The 15,623-nt window shown below is 31.8% G+C and overlaps 2 protein-coding genes across 2 annotated transcripts; both read left to right on the top strand.

Annotated features, from left to right (window-relative positions):
* Positions 1–1,085: 1,085 nt before the first annotated feature.
* Positions 1,086–4,465, top strand: LOC114186783 (ABC transporter G family member 26-like). Its single transcript, XM_028074798.1, has 9 exons — positions 1,086–1,283; positions 1,699–1,988; positions 2,277–2,432; positions 2,536–2,719; positions 2,840–3,118; positions 3,202–3,486; positions 3,554–3,838; positions 3,924–4,031; positions 4,196–4,465. The coding sequence occupies exons 1-9, from the start codon at positions 1,086–1,088 to the stop codon at positions 4,463–4,465; spliced, it is 2,055 nt and encodes a 684-aa protein (XP_027930599.1).
* A 1,070-nt stretch (positions 4,466–5,535) lies between these two features.
* On the top strand, positions 5,536–8,794 carry LOC114188159. Its single transcript, XM_028076710.1, has 2 exons — positions 5,536–7,557; positions 8,310–8,794. The coding sequence occupies exons 1-2, from the start codon at positions 5,683–5,685 to the stop codon at positions 8,418–8,420; spliced, it is 1,986 nt and encodes a 661-aa protein (XP_027932511.1). The 5' UTR covers positions 5,536–5,682; the 3' UTR covers positions 8,421–8,794.
* Positions 8,795–15,623: the final 6,829 nt, after the last annotated feature.

The following is a 15,623-nucleotide window of genomic DNA, read 5'->3' on the forward strand; positions in this document are numbered from 1 at the left end:
AAGAATTCGTGTTAGAGTTGCTCCTCAACTATGCATATCACAAGTTTATTGATATTTTTGTTTTACAAATGGTTATAAAATTAAAAAGAGAATCTCAATATCTCAATAAGATAAATAAAAAAGGAAAGGAAAGAAAGAACCAAGATATGTATCGGAAAAGACATGTAATACGAAAAATGAAAAATAGAAAGCTAAAAAAAGAGATAAAAAAAAGGAGTTGAGAAAAAATAAAATCCATGAAAAAAATGAGAAATAAACAAGAAATAAGTGCTGAAAAAAATTTATAATGATAAAGATATTTTTTTTATGATTGTGTAAATATTGTTGTTCTGTTCATGGAACAATATGAGAAAAAGCTTTTACAACAACACATCATTTGATTTTAATGTGGTTTTAATGAATAGTATTTGTACGAATTATAGTTTTGAAACAATAAAATGAACCTTTTTATTAAACTATTATGTTTCTCTTAAAGGAAGTATACTCATGATACTTAAGAATGAATAAAATGATATGATATATAAGAGATCAATAACTTTGATTTTTCTTTGTAATTTTATTATGTTTCCAATTAAGAGGTTGAATAAGAGAAAAAATATATATTCAAACTAGACAACAGAACACCTTTTATTTTTTTAACGTAAAATTCACTTTATTTAACGTTGCCTAAGAGAAAGATTCTTGAAGATAACATTTCCGTCAAAGGCTCAACGATTGCATTCACATTCTTTTGTCCTCATTTCTTTGTGAAACAATGGTTTTATGAAAAGCAAACCTGTGAGTGCACCTAATTAATGGAATGCTGAAAAATTGAAGGAAATGGGTATTTTAAATGTTCAGAATCTCCTCAAACCAAACGTTCTTCATTTTCTTATTATGCATATCATAATGGTTGAAAACACACCGAAAACTTTTGATATTGGTTAAAGGGCATGTATACTAGGACTACATAGAACACACCAACAACTTGTCATGAAAAGTTTGTGTCACACAAACCAAAATTTTCCCTTTATATATACCCATGATTGTTGGTTCGATGCAGTTGACTCAACACATCAAAACTCAGTTCCTAGACTTCATTGATCATGGAAATTGGGAGAGAGGATGAGATTGTGGACATGCCCATGTCACCCCCAATAGTTGATTCCATTATTAACAATGAATGTTGTCACCACAGAGAGTTCATGTCTCAGACATATCTGCAGAATAAGTACTCAGAGATTGATATAGACACTGAAGATTCCAATTTTGATCAAAATCGCCCCCTCCCCATATTTCTCAAGGTACTAGGAAACAATGCCTTTAAGTTGTAGGACAAAATGACACAGTAATTTTTTGAAAAGTGAATAGTGTATGCCTTTAAGTTTGTTGATTGTTATAGTAGTTACCTTAAAGCCAATACTTGGCACTGTTTTTCATTGAATGACAGTGCATAGAAATTAATCTCTGGTTTATTTTCTAGAGTAGTGTGTTGACTGTTTAGAGATTAAACCCCCAACTGATGTGTTAAAAAGTGTATTTAGGAGAATGTGCTACCTGCATTCCTCTTCTTTTGTTTTGTGTTTGTATTTGTCTTTTGTTGCAAATGGACGAACCAGTATTAGAATCAAGTAACAAGTATCATTGCTTGTGTTGGTAAGCCATAACTGCACTAGTCAAACTCATTGAAATTATTTACTCTTCCTTTCTCATGTGCAGTTTGAAGATGTGGAGTATAAGGTGAGAAATAGCCAAGCAGGCTCAGGTAACGTTGTGAAGTCAATGGTGTCAAAGGTAACCAAACACCTCACTGTGGAAGAAGATAGATACAAGAAAATTTTGAAGGGCATCACAGGAAGCATAGGCCCTGGTGAAATTCTTGCATTGATGGGTCCTTCTGGTAGTGGGAAGACAACCTTGTTGAGAGTTATAGGAGGAAGATTAGTTGAGAATGTAAAGGGAAAAGTAACTTACAATGATGTTCGTTTCAATCCAGCTCTCAAGAGGAGGTTAAGTGGTTATCATAATCATATATGTTACTTCAGAAATGGAATCCCTACATTCACACATCAATTGGAAGCATTAGATTAAGATCATTAAGTTCACAGTTAAGATACATATCTTAAGTTGAACTAATTGAGATAAAATATGAGTAATCTGATCTTCATTTAATGGTTCCAATTATCTGATTTGTGAATGCATGAACTCCCTGAATGTGTTACTTCATGTTCTTGATACTTTCATAGAAGATGAATGTGTGCTAATATTTGTTATTTTCTTTTTCCCCTACCTGCTAGGATTGGGTTTGTGACACAAGAGGATGTGCTTTTCCCACAGTTAACAGTTGAAGAAACTTTAGTCTTCTCTGCACTTTTGAGGCTACCAGGCAGTATGAGCAAGCAGCAGAAGTATGCAAAAGTAGATACCACCATCAAGGAGCTAGGCCTAGAAAGGTGTGTTTTGCACCATATATATGCTTATGACAAAATTAGAGAGAGTTTACTTCAATTGAAAGACATAAATGTTTTCCCTATATAATCTCTTGCATAACCATAGATGTCGCCACACAAAAATAGCTGGAGGATATCTGAAAGGCATATCAGGAGGAGAAAGGAAGAGAACCTGCATAGGCTCTGAAATTCTTGTTGATCCTTCACTATTGCTACTTGATGAACCAACTTCTGGGCTTGATTCCTCCTCAGCAAACAAACTCCTTCTCACTCTTCAAGGACTTGCCAAGGTATGTATTACTAAATTTAATCATGTTCCATTATGCCAAAAATGTTCAAATGCAGATATAGAACCTAAATGCATGAATATATATGCCGAATGCCGAGAGTCACATCTGATTTACTTATAGGCTGGAAGGACCATAATCACAACAATACACCAGCCATCGAGTAGAATCTTTCACATGTTTGACAAACTACTTCTGATATCAGAAGGCTATCCTGTTTACTATGGAAAAGCTAAGGAAACAATGGAGTACTTCTCATCTTTGAGATTCACCCCTCAAATACCGATGAATCCTGCAGAGTTCTTGCTTGACTTGGCAACTGGAGAAGTGAATGACATAAGTGTTCCACCAGATATCTTTCAAAATGAAGAATCTTCTGACCCATCAAAAATTGTTATTGAAGTAGGATTTTCCTCAGACGTATGTTTATGTACACATTTTCATCTCTTATCAGCTTGCTATTTACTGTTTCTTCACTTTGTTAGTATTTACAGCGCACATACAAATCTCTACTTGAGCCAAAAGAAAAAGAACAGAACCATAGAGTAGCAAGCACACCAGAACGCCTTCAACTAGCAATTCAGGTTAAGATGGAGTGGACATGTAGTTGGTTGGACCAATTTATGATTCTCTCCAAGAGAACATACAAAGCAAGAAGAAAGGAATACTTTGATAAGCTAAGAATAGTTCAAGCACTTGGGATTGCACTCTTGTTGGGGCTCCTTTGGTGGAAATCTTCAATCAATACTGAAGCTGGACTCAGAGATCAGGTAATTTCCATGCCATTATTTATCTCATGTTGCAATATCAAGTTTCTAATCACAACTTATGTTGCAGGTTGGTTTAGCATTCTACATCTGTATATTCTGGACATCTTCATGCATTTTTGCAGCAGTCTATGTCTTTCCATTTGAAGAGTACTACTTGGTAAAAGAAAATAAAGCTGACATGTACAGATTAAGTGTATACTATGCATGTAGCACTCTATGTGACATGGTGGCCACCATTTTCTATCCTACTTTTTTCATGCTCATCTTGTACTTCATGGCTGGCTTTAACAGAGCTGTTGCTTCCTTCTTTTTGACACTATTAACCATTCTGTTAATAGCTATAACAAGTCAAGTAAGTTGTGTGTTAAAAGTACTCAATGGATGAGTTAGTGGTTCATCAATCATTCATTCATTACCATCCACAATTATGTCAACAGGGGGCAGGCGAAATGTTTGGAGCTGCAGTTATGAGTGTTAAAAGAGCAGGTGCTGCTGCTACTTTGTTACTAATGTTATTCCTTCTCACAGGTGGCTACTATGTCCAGGTATATGCAATCACTTTATTTTGGTATGAATGTTTTTCCCATAATAAGTAGCAACAATACTAATAAAAGGAGACAAAACTAGGACTCAAGTTCTGCAATTAATTTAGTCAGATATTTATCCTTATTTGAGTGATCGATCATTCACATTCATTTCCATTGTGCAGCACATACCAAAGTTCATGAGATGGTTGAAGTATTTATCCTTCATGTACTATGGTTTTAGGCTTCTTCTAAAAGTGCAGTATTCTGGAGACCAGTTATATGATTGTGGAAGCAAGGGAGGGTGCAGGACCCTGCAGAGTTCTCCAACATTTGACAGTGTAAACTTGAAGGGTGGATTGAAAGAAGTGTGGATTCTGCTAGCTATGGCATTAATCTTTCGGTTGTTGGCTTATTTGTGTCTTCGTGTAAGAATTGTTGGTAGAAAAAACTAATGTATGATGGAATTCATTGCTTGAAATATATGTTACAAACTTACCACCATAGAGAACAATGAATAATACAAAGTCACTCAATTACTGCTGTTTAGTTGGAAAAAAAAGAAGAAGAAAACTCTCAAACTTGTTTGCTAAACATAAAATGGAGCTTTCAATTTCTTGTTTGTTACAGTAAACAACTAATGGTCAAGTGAGTGTTGCACAAGCTGTTGTACAAAAGAATAAAAAACTCATTCATGAACAAAATATATATTCTTTTATACATACACACACTTTATACTATTATTTAATTTCGAGTAAATAAATCATTAAAAAATGATATTTCACTATTTACTAATACAATCAAACTTTTTATTGATAATAAATAGTATATTGTAATGAGGGTAAATTTACACGAGAAGATACGCCTCATATTTAGCATAAAATAAGAAAGTACTAGTTTCAAGGTTCAACATATATGTACATAAAGTTTTCAATTAAGTGTCCATTTAATTCCTTTTCACCGAATAATATTTCATTTATAAGTTTCATTATGAAATTTCATAACGAAAAAAAAAATTCAGATAAACTTATATTAAAAGTTATTAATATGAATTTAAAAACATAGACCTATCACCGATATCTTTTATGTTATAAAGGTTTATTGTATGTTTGATTGAATAAATAAAAGTGGAATAATTCTTTGATGTATTTAGTAAGAAAAAATATGAAGGAAAAATATAAACATATAATAACATAAATTTGTTAATAAGAATTTTAAGTGTTCAAAGAAAAAAACCAATTTATATCTTGATAATAAAAGTGGCTTTTCTTCGCAAGTCGAAACTATAAAAGAGTGATTTTTTTTTTCTCTTTCTTCTTGCTCTTTTTAAGTTATACCAAACAATAACAAAAATCGATAATTTTTTTTATCTTTTGTTTTCTTCCATTTTCTTTCATTCGAAACATATGACAGAAAAGTCAAAAGAGGATTTATTCTGATATTTGATGAACAATTATTCTTTCTATATCATTCTATTTTTTCTTGTTCTCGTTAAATCCACGCACCTTCCTATTTTCTCACACAAAAACAAAAAAAAAAAACACTAAAAAAACATGAAGCCACTCATTCATCATACCTCTCTCTTAGTCAAAACTCTTTGAGTTGCTTTCTCTCTCTTCTGTCAGTTCATAACTGGCAAACACTGTCACCTCTGCTACATCATCATCCATCCATGGAACTTGTTCCATACTCTGAACCCTCCTCCACCTCCCCGGCATGGCAGGACATGTTCCGATCCGCCTCCTCCCGCCACCCCTCCTCCGCCCCAGCTCCCCACGCGCCGCCCGAGACACCCCACGCGCCCTCTCCCTCCTCACACGCGCCGTCCAATCCGTCATCCGGCGGTGACCCAGATGGAAAAAACACATTTTCCGGCGATGCCCAGGTGCGGCTGGCCCTTTACATAGCCATGGCCCATGCGGGTCTCGCATTCGCCATTTTTATTCTCTACACGTTCTCCAAGCTTCTAGAAGAGTATTTGAGACCTCTGCAATGGGCCGTGCTGTGTTCTATTCCCCTCAGGGGCATTCAGCAGACCCTCGTAGCATTTTGGTCCGAACCACTCCAATTGGGTCTCACAGAAACCGTTCTAGCTGTTCCTGTTGCTGTTTTCAGGGTTTTTGTTGGCACACTCGTTGAGATTCGTGAAGCTTCTTTCAGAGTCGTTTTGAGGACGCCAAAGCCCCAGCAGAACCTCCCCTCTAGGAAGCGTAGTGGGTTCTCGAAGCTGCTTCGTTTGCTTGTGTCTTTCGGGATTTTCATCATTGCTTATGAGAAGCTTGGAGGGTTTGGGGCTTTGTCACTTCTTATTCTGGGATTTTTGTTTAGTTCAAACAATGTGGATTCCACTATGCACACTTTGTCCTCTTTTAGGAGCCTTAGTTTCAGGCGTAGTGCAATTAGTGCCTTTTTCACCAGAGGGATACTGAGGAGGTTGAAGATTATTGTGGCGGTTGGACTCATTGTTGGCATGATTGTGGGGTTTTTGAGTGGGGTGATTTTCTTCTCTTACAAGATTGGTGTTGAAGGGAAAGACGCAGTGATATCATTGAAATTGCATGTGGAGGAGAGCAATTATGCTGAGAAGATTGGTGTGAAGAAGTGGATGGATGAGAATGATGTTGCTGGGATGGTGGATAGTTACACTACAAAGGTATATGAGACTGTTTCTGATCAGATAGATGGGTTGGCCGTGCAGTACAACATGACTGAATTTGTCTCTGGCATTAAGCATTTTGTGATATCTAATCAGGGAAACTCCTCAGTGCCATCCAAAGCCCTTATGACTCCCTCACCGTACGCTGAGAAGTTCCTGAGCTTGAAAACCAGGGTTAGGAACCGCGAATGGGGCCATATTTATGCAGAGGTTGATTCAATTTTTCGGGAGCTTGTGATCACCCGTGAGGATTTGGTTGAAAAGGCAAAAGGGTTTGCCTTCAAAGGAATTGATGTGTCTCGGCAAATTTTCGCTAGTAGTAGAACCGTGCTTGGCAGCAGTTCAAAGTTTATGTTTTCCATAGCCAATTCTATAATCTCTGGAGCTGCTGAGGTTATCAATTTTGTGTCTCAGTCAATGGTGTTCATTTGGGTTTTGTATTACCTCATCACATCAGAGAGTGGTGGAGTGACAGAACAAGTGATGTACATGCTTCCCATTTCAAATGCTGCTAGGGTCAGATGTGTTGAGGTTTTGGATAAAGCTATTTCAGGAGTGCTTTTGTCCACTGCTGAGATTGCATTTTTTCAAGGGTGTCTTACTTGGCTTTTGTTTAGGTTGAACAAAATACATTTCTTGTACATGTCCACCGTGCTTGCATTCATAAGTCCTCTCCTTCCAATATTTCCATCTTGGCTTGCAACAATTCCAGCAGCCTTGCAATTGGTGTTGGAAGGCAGATACATAATGGCCATTGTGTTGTCTGTTATTCACCTTTTTCTCATGGACTATGGAGCATCAGAGATTCTATTAGACGTGCCTGGGAATAGTGCATACCTCACTGGGCTAAGCATAATTGGTGGAATGACATTGTTTCCATCTGCTCTGGAGGTAATTATTTTTTTACCCTCCTTGATTTAGTCTTCTGATGATTATTGAAGCATCAGTCTCTCACTGGTGATGCTTCATGTTTAGCTGAATTTCAATTCTTCCATGCTTGTTTCTGCATATAACAAAATTGCTCTTTAGTTTTAGTTTTTATGTTAACTTGTTTCTTTTGGACATTGTTGGTTTAGAATAGAAAACTGGTTTACCTGCATAACTTGATTCAAATTCTAGTTTTAAGCTTCAAAATGTGGCTATTAAGTTGATTTGATCTTCTCCAAACTAAACTTATATTTGCCACTCTTGAAAATAACGTGCCAATGCACATCCATCTATTGAACTGTTCAATGAACAACAATTGGTATAAAGCTTCTTGATTCTTCTGGGTTATGTTTTTCTCTTTCAAGTATTATCTTTCTTTGTTAGGGGTCAGAATCCAGAGAAGAATTCGTGCCATTAGATGAAAATTAGATTGTTCAAATCTTATATCAGCATTTTAAGTTTGATTTACAAAGATAAAATATGAATCTTCCAATATTCATTCAACAGTTTCAAATGGTCAATACCCAACTGTAAGGAATCTTGATCCTTGGCATCATCAGACTTGAATTTTCCTGCTGAGTCTTTACTTTCAATGTTTGTTTCATTTCTTATCATGTTTGGTTCAGTCTATAAGGTACTTTGGTTAGATAAATTTCTCTTACGGTATCACATCAAATCATTACATTGACGAAAGGGTGGTTTATCTGGTTCTGCAGGGAGCTATCATGGGGCCATTAATTACTACAGTTATGATTGCAGTGAAAGATTTGTATGCTGAATTTGTGTTGCAAGAACCTAAGGACAATCCCAAGCAGAAAGCCAGCTAGCTAAGCTTCTTCTTCTACCTATTGTCCATAAAATTATTTATTTGCAGATGAAGTTTGGTGTAGCTGCATGATCTTCTTTGCCATTGTTGATGGAGTTTGCATTTAGATTTTTGAGTTGCTCATAGTCACCCTACACAATCTCATTTTTATCTGTATCATTAGGTTATTATAATTGAAAAAAATAGGATCATTTTATTAGTTCCAGGGGTCATCAAATATTTTCACTTGGTGGCAGTGTTTGTAAAAATTGTACACAATTTGTATTTGTATCTGTATCTGTATTTTATTCCTGAAACATTTTTTCTTATTCTTTGTACCGAAAGAAATGAAACTCATGCTGGCTTTTCAGAAATATCAGTGGATTTAATCATGAAGACGAGTTTCATTCACTAGCATCATTATGTGTATCTGTTACACGAGAAGAATAGTAGTAACAGGGTTTTAATTTTTAAACTGAAATTTTCAATTATCTAATCTCCATAGGAGAAGAATTCACAAGACTTTGTTATATTAAAATAATTAAGAATATTATGGTAAAATAATAATTAATAAATTATAGAATTCTACTGAGTAATATGAGTAGCGTTTGATGAATATGTTCTTAAACAAATGAAAGCACACGAATTCTATATTATTTATGCGATGCCTTTTAAAATAGAATATATAGAAAACATAGGGGAAAAAAGTGAAATACAAAAAAAAAAACCGTAATAAAAAAGAAGACATGGGCTTTTTATCCAGGCCCGTGTAACATATTTATTACTTATTTTATTTTTCATGCTTTGGTAAAGTGTTCAGAAGATGAAGAACCCTAATCTAACATTTCTTGTCATCTTCTCTCGACATAATCGCGATCTCACTTGGTTCTTAGCGCAATCTTTATTGTCGTATTCTTCGTCGTTGCACCGTCATCAAGCCAGGTAACTATGATTCCCTACGTGCTATTTTTTTTTCTTAATTTTCAACAGAAAATTTGACCCGTTAGATTAGAAGAGTCTGAGCCGTCAACTTTGTTTATTTGACCTGAGCCAGTCCATTGTTTCTAGAAATCCTGAAAATGAATTGCGCATGCTCTTAATGAAATTGAACCGTCTGTTTATTCACAAAGAAAATTTCGGTTGGATGTTTGAGTTGTCGGTATAATTCAGTTTCAAGATGAATTTTTTATTCATTTTTCCATGGTTTCTTGAGTCCATATGGAATTGACGAATTATTTTTTAATTAGTTTGTATTTATATTGTAAATGATTTTTTTATTGATTATGAAAATATAGATAGGTATATTTGAGTTGTTTATGTAATCGAGTAGCAAGATGAAATTTTTATTCTATAACGATAGCTTTTGAGTCTCGTATAAAACTGAGAAATTACAATTTTATTTTTTCATTAAGTCTAAATTTGAATTGGTCGTGGACCGTTATTCAAATATAGGATCCACCTTGATTCATCTTCTTTTTCTAAAGGAGGTGAAGTCAATTTTGCAGTGAAGTCTGACATTACTTCACCTTTGATCACTCTGCAAGGCTCGTATTCGATATTTATACTAAGATAATTCAATTAACCATTTCACCATTTGACCTAATACGTTTGGTTTCCATCCCAGGCATCCCATGGTATTAATAATCTTTCATTAGACCACATGATCTTTCCTGTATTTTTTTCTTTACATTGGTACAAATTTTAAACTTTTTCTTATCATCTCCATGTCCTATAATAAGTATCTCAACATTTTCAAAGAGAATTTTCGATCATCTTCATAATCATCTTTCACATTATCATCTTTCATATTATATTATCGACTGCTCAAAATTAAAAGTATTGGCATTATTATTTTCAAAACATTATTAAATTTATTCAAGTTTATAAAAGAAAATATATTAATAATCAAAGACGTGAAAACAAAATTAAGACACAAATGATAGCAGACATGATTAAGGTAAGAGAAAGTGTGAGCATATATAGTCATAAACCCTAACGCAGTATTCCTTTGAGTGGTTGGAAGTGTGTGAAGTAATTTGGGATAGTGAATTCAGTTGTGTGACCCCGTTTCTTTTGTGCGATTTGAAGCAATGTGAGAGAGCGAATTTGGAGATGGATGGTTTAATTTATTCCTGCAAAAGTGCGGTGATACTCGTATTATGTGAGGGACATTATGAAAATACCCTTCTGAAAATACCCTTCTGTTTTCTTGTTTTTCATACAAAAAAATATGTCATGAGTGTAAGAATTCATAACCGTGTGTGATTGTTGAGTGCATCCATGGAGGGGAGGGGAAGAATATGAGGTGCTTCAGTGTGGTGGGGAGGAAGAGGATGGAGGTGGTGGGTTGTGGTGGCGAACTTAGGTGAAGGAGGTGGTGCTATGTGGCGGGAATGAAGTCCCATAGTGCTAGGATATGCACACTGGTCAGTGCAAGTGTGTGTGTGTTGTATTTTTTTTTTAACTTTTATTTAAAATTTAGTTGTATAATATTTTTAAAAATTAATTGTATAAATTTTTTTAAAATTAATTGTATAATTTTTTTTACATTCATAAAAATTTAAATTTTTTTACATTCACAAAAATTTAAATTTTTTTACATTCATAAAAATTTAAATTTTTTTACATTCATAAAAATTTAAATTTTTTTATTTTAAAATTTCATATAATTTTAATACTTTTTATAATTCAAATTAATTATTTTAATTTTTTTAAGAACATCAATTAAAAAAATCAATCTCTTTTTACACAAGAGTTTTATGGTAACTTAATATTTATATCTATTTTAACAATTAATTTTATCTATTACATCAATTAAATTTCTTACTAATTTTTATAAAACTTATCTTCAAATTCACTCACTTTACTCTTTAAGTTCACTCAAAAAAGCACAAAAATTTATTTACCCAAATTTACACAGATTCATTTTCAAACTCTCCACCATATCCATTCCTCAAAGGAACACATCCTAAAGGTGTGTTTGTTTAGTAGATGGATTTGTGATAAAGTGTGAAGATGAATTTATGTAAATTTGAGTGAATAAATATGTTTTTTTAGTTGGATTTAGAGGGTAAAATGAGTGAATTTGAAGATGATTTTTGTGAAAATTAGTGGTACACATTCTTAGGGTGTGTTTGTTTAGTAGGATGGATTTGTGAGAAAGTGTGAAGATGAATTTATGTAAATTTGAGTGAATAAATATGTTTTTTTAGTTGGATTTAGAGGGTAAAATTAGTGAATTTGAAGATGATTTTTGTGAAAGTTAGTGGTAATGTGATAGATTAAAAAAAACTTGTAATAGATAGAATATGAAGATTAGTAAAATACCCTTGATAATAAAAATGTATGAAATAATTTTTTGATTAGTCAAAAACATTAAATTTTAAAAATATTATTTAATAAATTTTAATAAAAACATAAATTACATTAAATTATTATTATTATTTTTATAATAATTACTATTATTTGAAATATTATTATTAATTATTATATATTATTTTTATAATTTATTGTTATATTTAATTACTATATATTATTTATTTCTATTATTTGATTATATATATATATATATATATATATATATATATTATTACACACACATTACACAACATTGGTTATGTAATCGGTGTCGCTTTTCACACTACATCAGCACCAATTATGTAACCAATGACATACACACATCACCGCAGTTATGTAACCAGTACACAATCCCTTGTAACATCGCTCCCACTCACACACCATCCAATATTCTCACCCAATACTAGTTTTACACCAACTACAAGGTTAATTTGGTAAGTTTAACTATAATACTCTCAAATCATGACATACAAGCAAAGATGAAATATGGAAGGAATTTTGCAGTTCCTGCAAATAAATGTACATCTGTTCAAAAAAAATAATTGCGTTTTCACATATCCATACGTGCAAATATACACAAAAGAATAAAGCTTTGAGTAAAAGAAAATGATTATATGAAAATATTATATTTGTAACCTTGCAAATTTATAATATAATATACAATGTATTGGAGTTACATTATTTTATTGTTTAAATATATATAAACGTTATATTAATAAACGTTATATATTTATAACAATAAACGTTATTTTATTGTTATATAAACGTTATTTTAAAGTTAAAATTTTCAGGTAACTAATTCTTTTTATAATTACTAGTGAACACATAGGTGCGACAGCGTCGTCTGAATATTCGCATTTTTTAATTTTTAAGAAATTTAAGATTAATAATAAATATATAATTTTTAAAATAGTTATTAAATATAAAATTAAAAGAAAAAAAGATATGTAAAAATAATTAAATAATAATTTAAGACAAAAGAGATTTGTAGAAAAATGATCAAAAGTAAATTATTTATAAAATAATTAAGGGTAAAACGGGTATTATGAAATGTAGAAAAAAAAAAGAATCTTCTTTATTGTTATAGATGAATGATAATATTAATTTATTAACAAAATAATGAAATGGTTACAATAATTATAAAATGAATTTTCAGTCATTATATATTAAGAAATAAAATAATTATAATAATTCAGAAATATTGATGTTGAAATCTTTATATAAATAAATTATATATTATGATTAATGATGCGAATACGTATGATCCTTTCGCCTTTGCAGCAGTTTTTTGGGTCAACACATGACAAAATAAAGATGCGAATAATAATTTAGTAATGTTTCGTAGATCAGGTACTCTGTCCTCAATTTTTTGTTCACCCCAAATGCACCTTTCGTCCTTCAAGGACAAATTAAAATTACTTTCTATATGCCTATTAAAGTTGCTTTTTGTATGCTTCCAATAATTTAAGTTGGTAAATAAATAATACTCTTTTTCCTTAGAAAAATAATATGTAATATAGACGTCATTAAATATTGTAAAATATATTTATAATTTTTTTACTACATGTCTTATAACCAACTTAATTATACTACATACTACACTTTCTACACTAGTACGAAAAAGAGTATTAGTTATTTATAATTAAGAAAAAAATTAATTATTAGTTACTAATCTTCAAGCGACAAAAAAATTAAGAAAGTGATTCACTTGTAGAAGTGTCGGAGGCATATAGAATGTAATTCCAATTTGTCCTTGAAGGATAAGAGATACATTTGGAACGGATAAAAAGGTGAGGGTAGATGTATCGGTTCTGGTTACTTATTGAATTATTCATAACATTAATTTGTTATGTATTTCCAGAAAAAATTGCTACCATGTTAGCGATGAAAGAAGCCTATTGGGAACAATTATTTATGGTGAAATTATAAAATTTTGTTTTTCATACATAGAAAAGTGAGACAAATACCGAAAATGTAATATGAAATAAAATCCAATATTTATATATACACATTTTTTTTTTGTTTTATTTTTATTTTTAATAGAGTACTCGTAAATTATTTTTGTAATGGCTAATTATGATAAATAAGTTTCATCATGGCCAATAGCAATAATTCAAGAACATCATATCTTAAAAAAAATTACTCATTTAAATTTTTAAGGTATAACCTCCAACTACAAATTAATTTAATTTTTTTTTAATTTTTTAATCAATGAACAAGGTACATTTGAGATGTTAAGTGTTGAGTTTTTCTAAACTATTAGGATAAAAAAGAATAGAGAAAGAAAGATAAAGGAACAAACAAGTTTATACTAGAGCCCTAAAGCCCTTGTCAAGTAAGTGTCCAATGACCTCAGTGTGGTGCCTGGTGCTATTACCTTTAGAACTCACTGACCATATTCCAACTAGCATAGTTAGGACTGACCAAAATGAATTGAATTGCACTGCACTGTTAAAAACTGCATTAAACTAGAAAATAGTTCATTTAAACTGAATTGAACTGAAAAATAGTTCAAATGAATTGAATTGGACTGTTTTTTATTTTAAGAAATTGAATTGAACTGAACTAAACTAAACTGCATTATAATATGAACTGAATTGAACTGTTATAAACTGAACTATTTTTCAAAATGTACTATTTTTGAACTGAATTGCACTATTTTTGAACTCAATGCACTACTTTTGAATTAAATTGCACTATTTTTGAACCGTTTTTGAATTAAATTGCATTAATTTTGTACCGAACTGCATTATTTTTTATCCGAACTGTACTATTTTGAATTGAATTGTACTAATTTTGTACTAAAATACACTATTTTTTACCTGAATTAAATCGGAAACTAAATAAAAAAATATGACTTAAATTTATATTTTTACATTTTTTCTTAAAAACATAATATATTTACAATTTTGTTTCTAAATATATCATATTTATATATTTGTAAGTGTATTATTAATTTTGTATAAATAAAAATTAATTTTATTATATTTACTTTGTAAATAAATTTGAATTCTCACTAATAGTGGTAATTATTTTATAAACATCCTTTTAAAAATATATTACTATTACTTATTATTATTGTTGTTGAATTCTAGGGGTGGCAATTAGGGTTTGGTCCGTCAGGCCGACCCGCAGGCTAGCAAAAAAATGAGGGACGAGCTAGGGTAGTGAGCCCGCAGCCTGTGCGGGTCGCAGGCCGGCCCGCAAGCCCATATAATTTTATTTTTTTTAAAAAACTTACACTTGTGTATATTAATTACTTTTTTATGGACTCTTGCATTAGCGTTTCAAATTCTTATATAACTGGAAAAGACAAGTATTATGTGTTTTTTAATGTGCTAAAATTTAAAGAATACATTGTGTATGTCATAATATGAATATGATGAAAATGTTGAATTATCAATTTATATCCAATTCCCCAAAGTCTTTACTTAATTTTGTGAACTTCTTAAAGTTTTTCAATTTTTAAACATTGAAAATTTTATCATAAAAATAAAAATAAAAATTAAAAAAAAGCGGACCATCTCGTGGGCCTGCGGACTGAGAAATATGCGGGACGGGCCAGTGTTTGCAGTCCGCATAAAGTGTGTGGGGCGAGCCAGCCCGCGTTGTGTGGGCCTTATGCGGGCCGACCCGGCCCACATTACCACCCCTACTGAATTCATTATTTATAGTTAGAGTATACTCATATTTATATTCTTCTATAATTATTCTATTCATTGACAACTTAATTAATAGTTTAAAATATCAACACAATAAATTAAATATACGTTAAATAATGTATTAACCAAAATCAATTTGTGAAAGAATATTACTATTTTCAAATATCAATTTCTTTAAGAAAAAGTATTATTCTTACAAAATATGA

Source organism: Vigna unguiculata, chromosome 6, assembly GCF_004118075.2.
Source record: "Vigna unguiculata cultivar IT97K-499-35 chromosome 6, ASM411807v1, whole genome shotgun sequence".
Taxonomy (NCBI): domain Eukaryota; kingdom Viridiplantae; phylum Streptophyta; class Magnoliopsida; order Fabales; family Fabaceae; genus Vigna; species Vigna unguiculata.

Bases quoted from the DNA above. Each gene is read 5' to 3' on its own strand.
- LOC114188159 (XM_028076710.1), top strand. From the start codon at position 5,683: ATGGAACTTGTTCCATACTCTGAACCCTCCTCCACCTCCCCGGCATGG. The intron at 7,558-8,309 runs GTAATTATTTTT...CTGGTTCTGCAG, and splicing joins TGTTTCCATCTGCTCTGGAG to GGAGCTATCATGGGGCCATT.
- LOC114186783 (XM_028074798.1), top strand. From the start codon at position 1,086: ATGGAAATTGGGAGAGAGGATGAGATTGTGGACATGCCCATGTCACCC. The intron at 2,433-2,535 runs GTGTGTTTTGCA...GCATAACCATAG, and splicing joins AAGGAGCTAGGCCTAGAAAG to ATGTCGCCACACAAAAATAG. The intron at 3,119-3,201 runs GTAGGATTTTCC...TCACTTTGTTAG, and splicing joins CATCAAAAATTGTTATTGAA to TATTTACAGCGCACATACAA.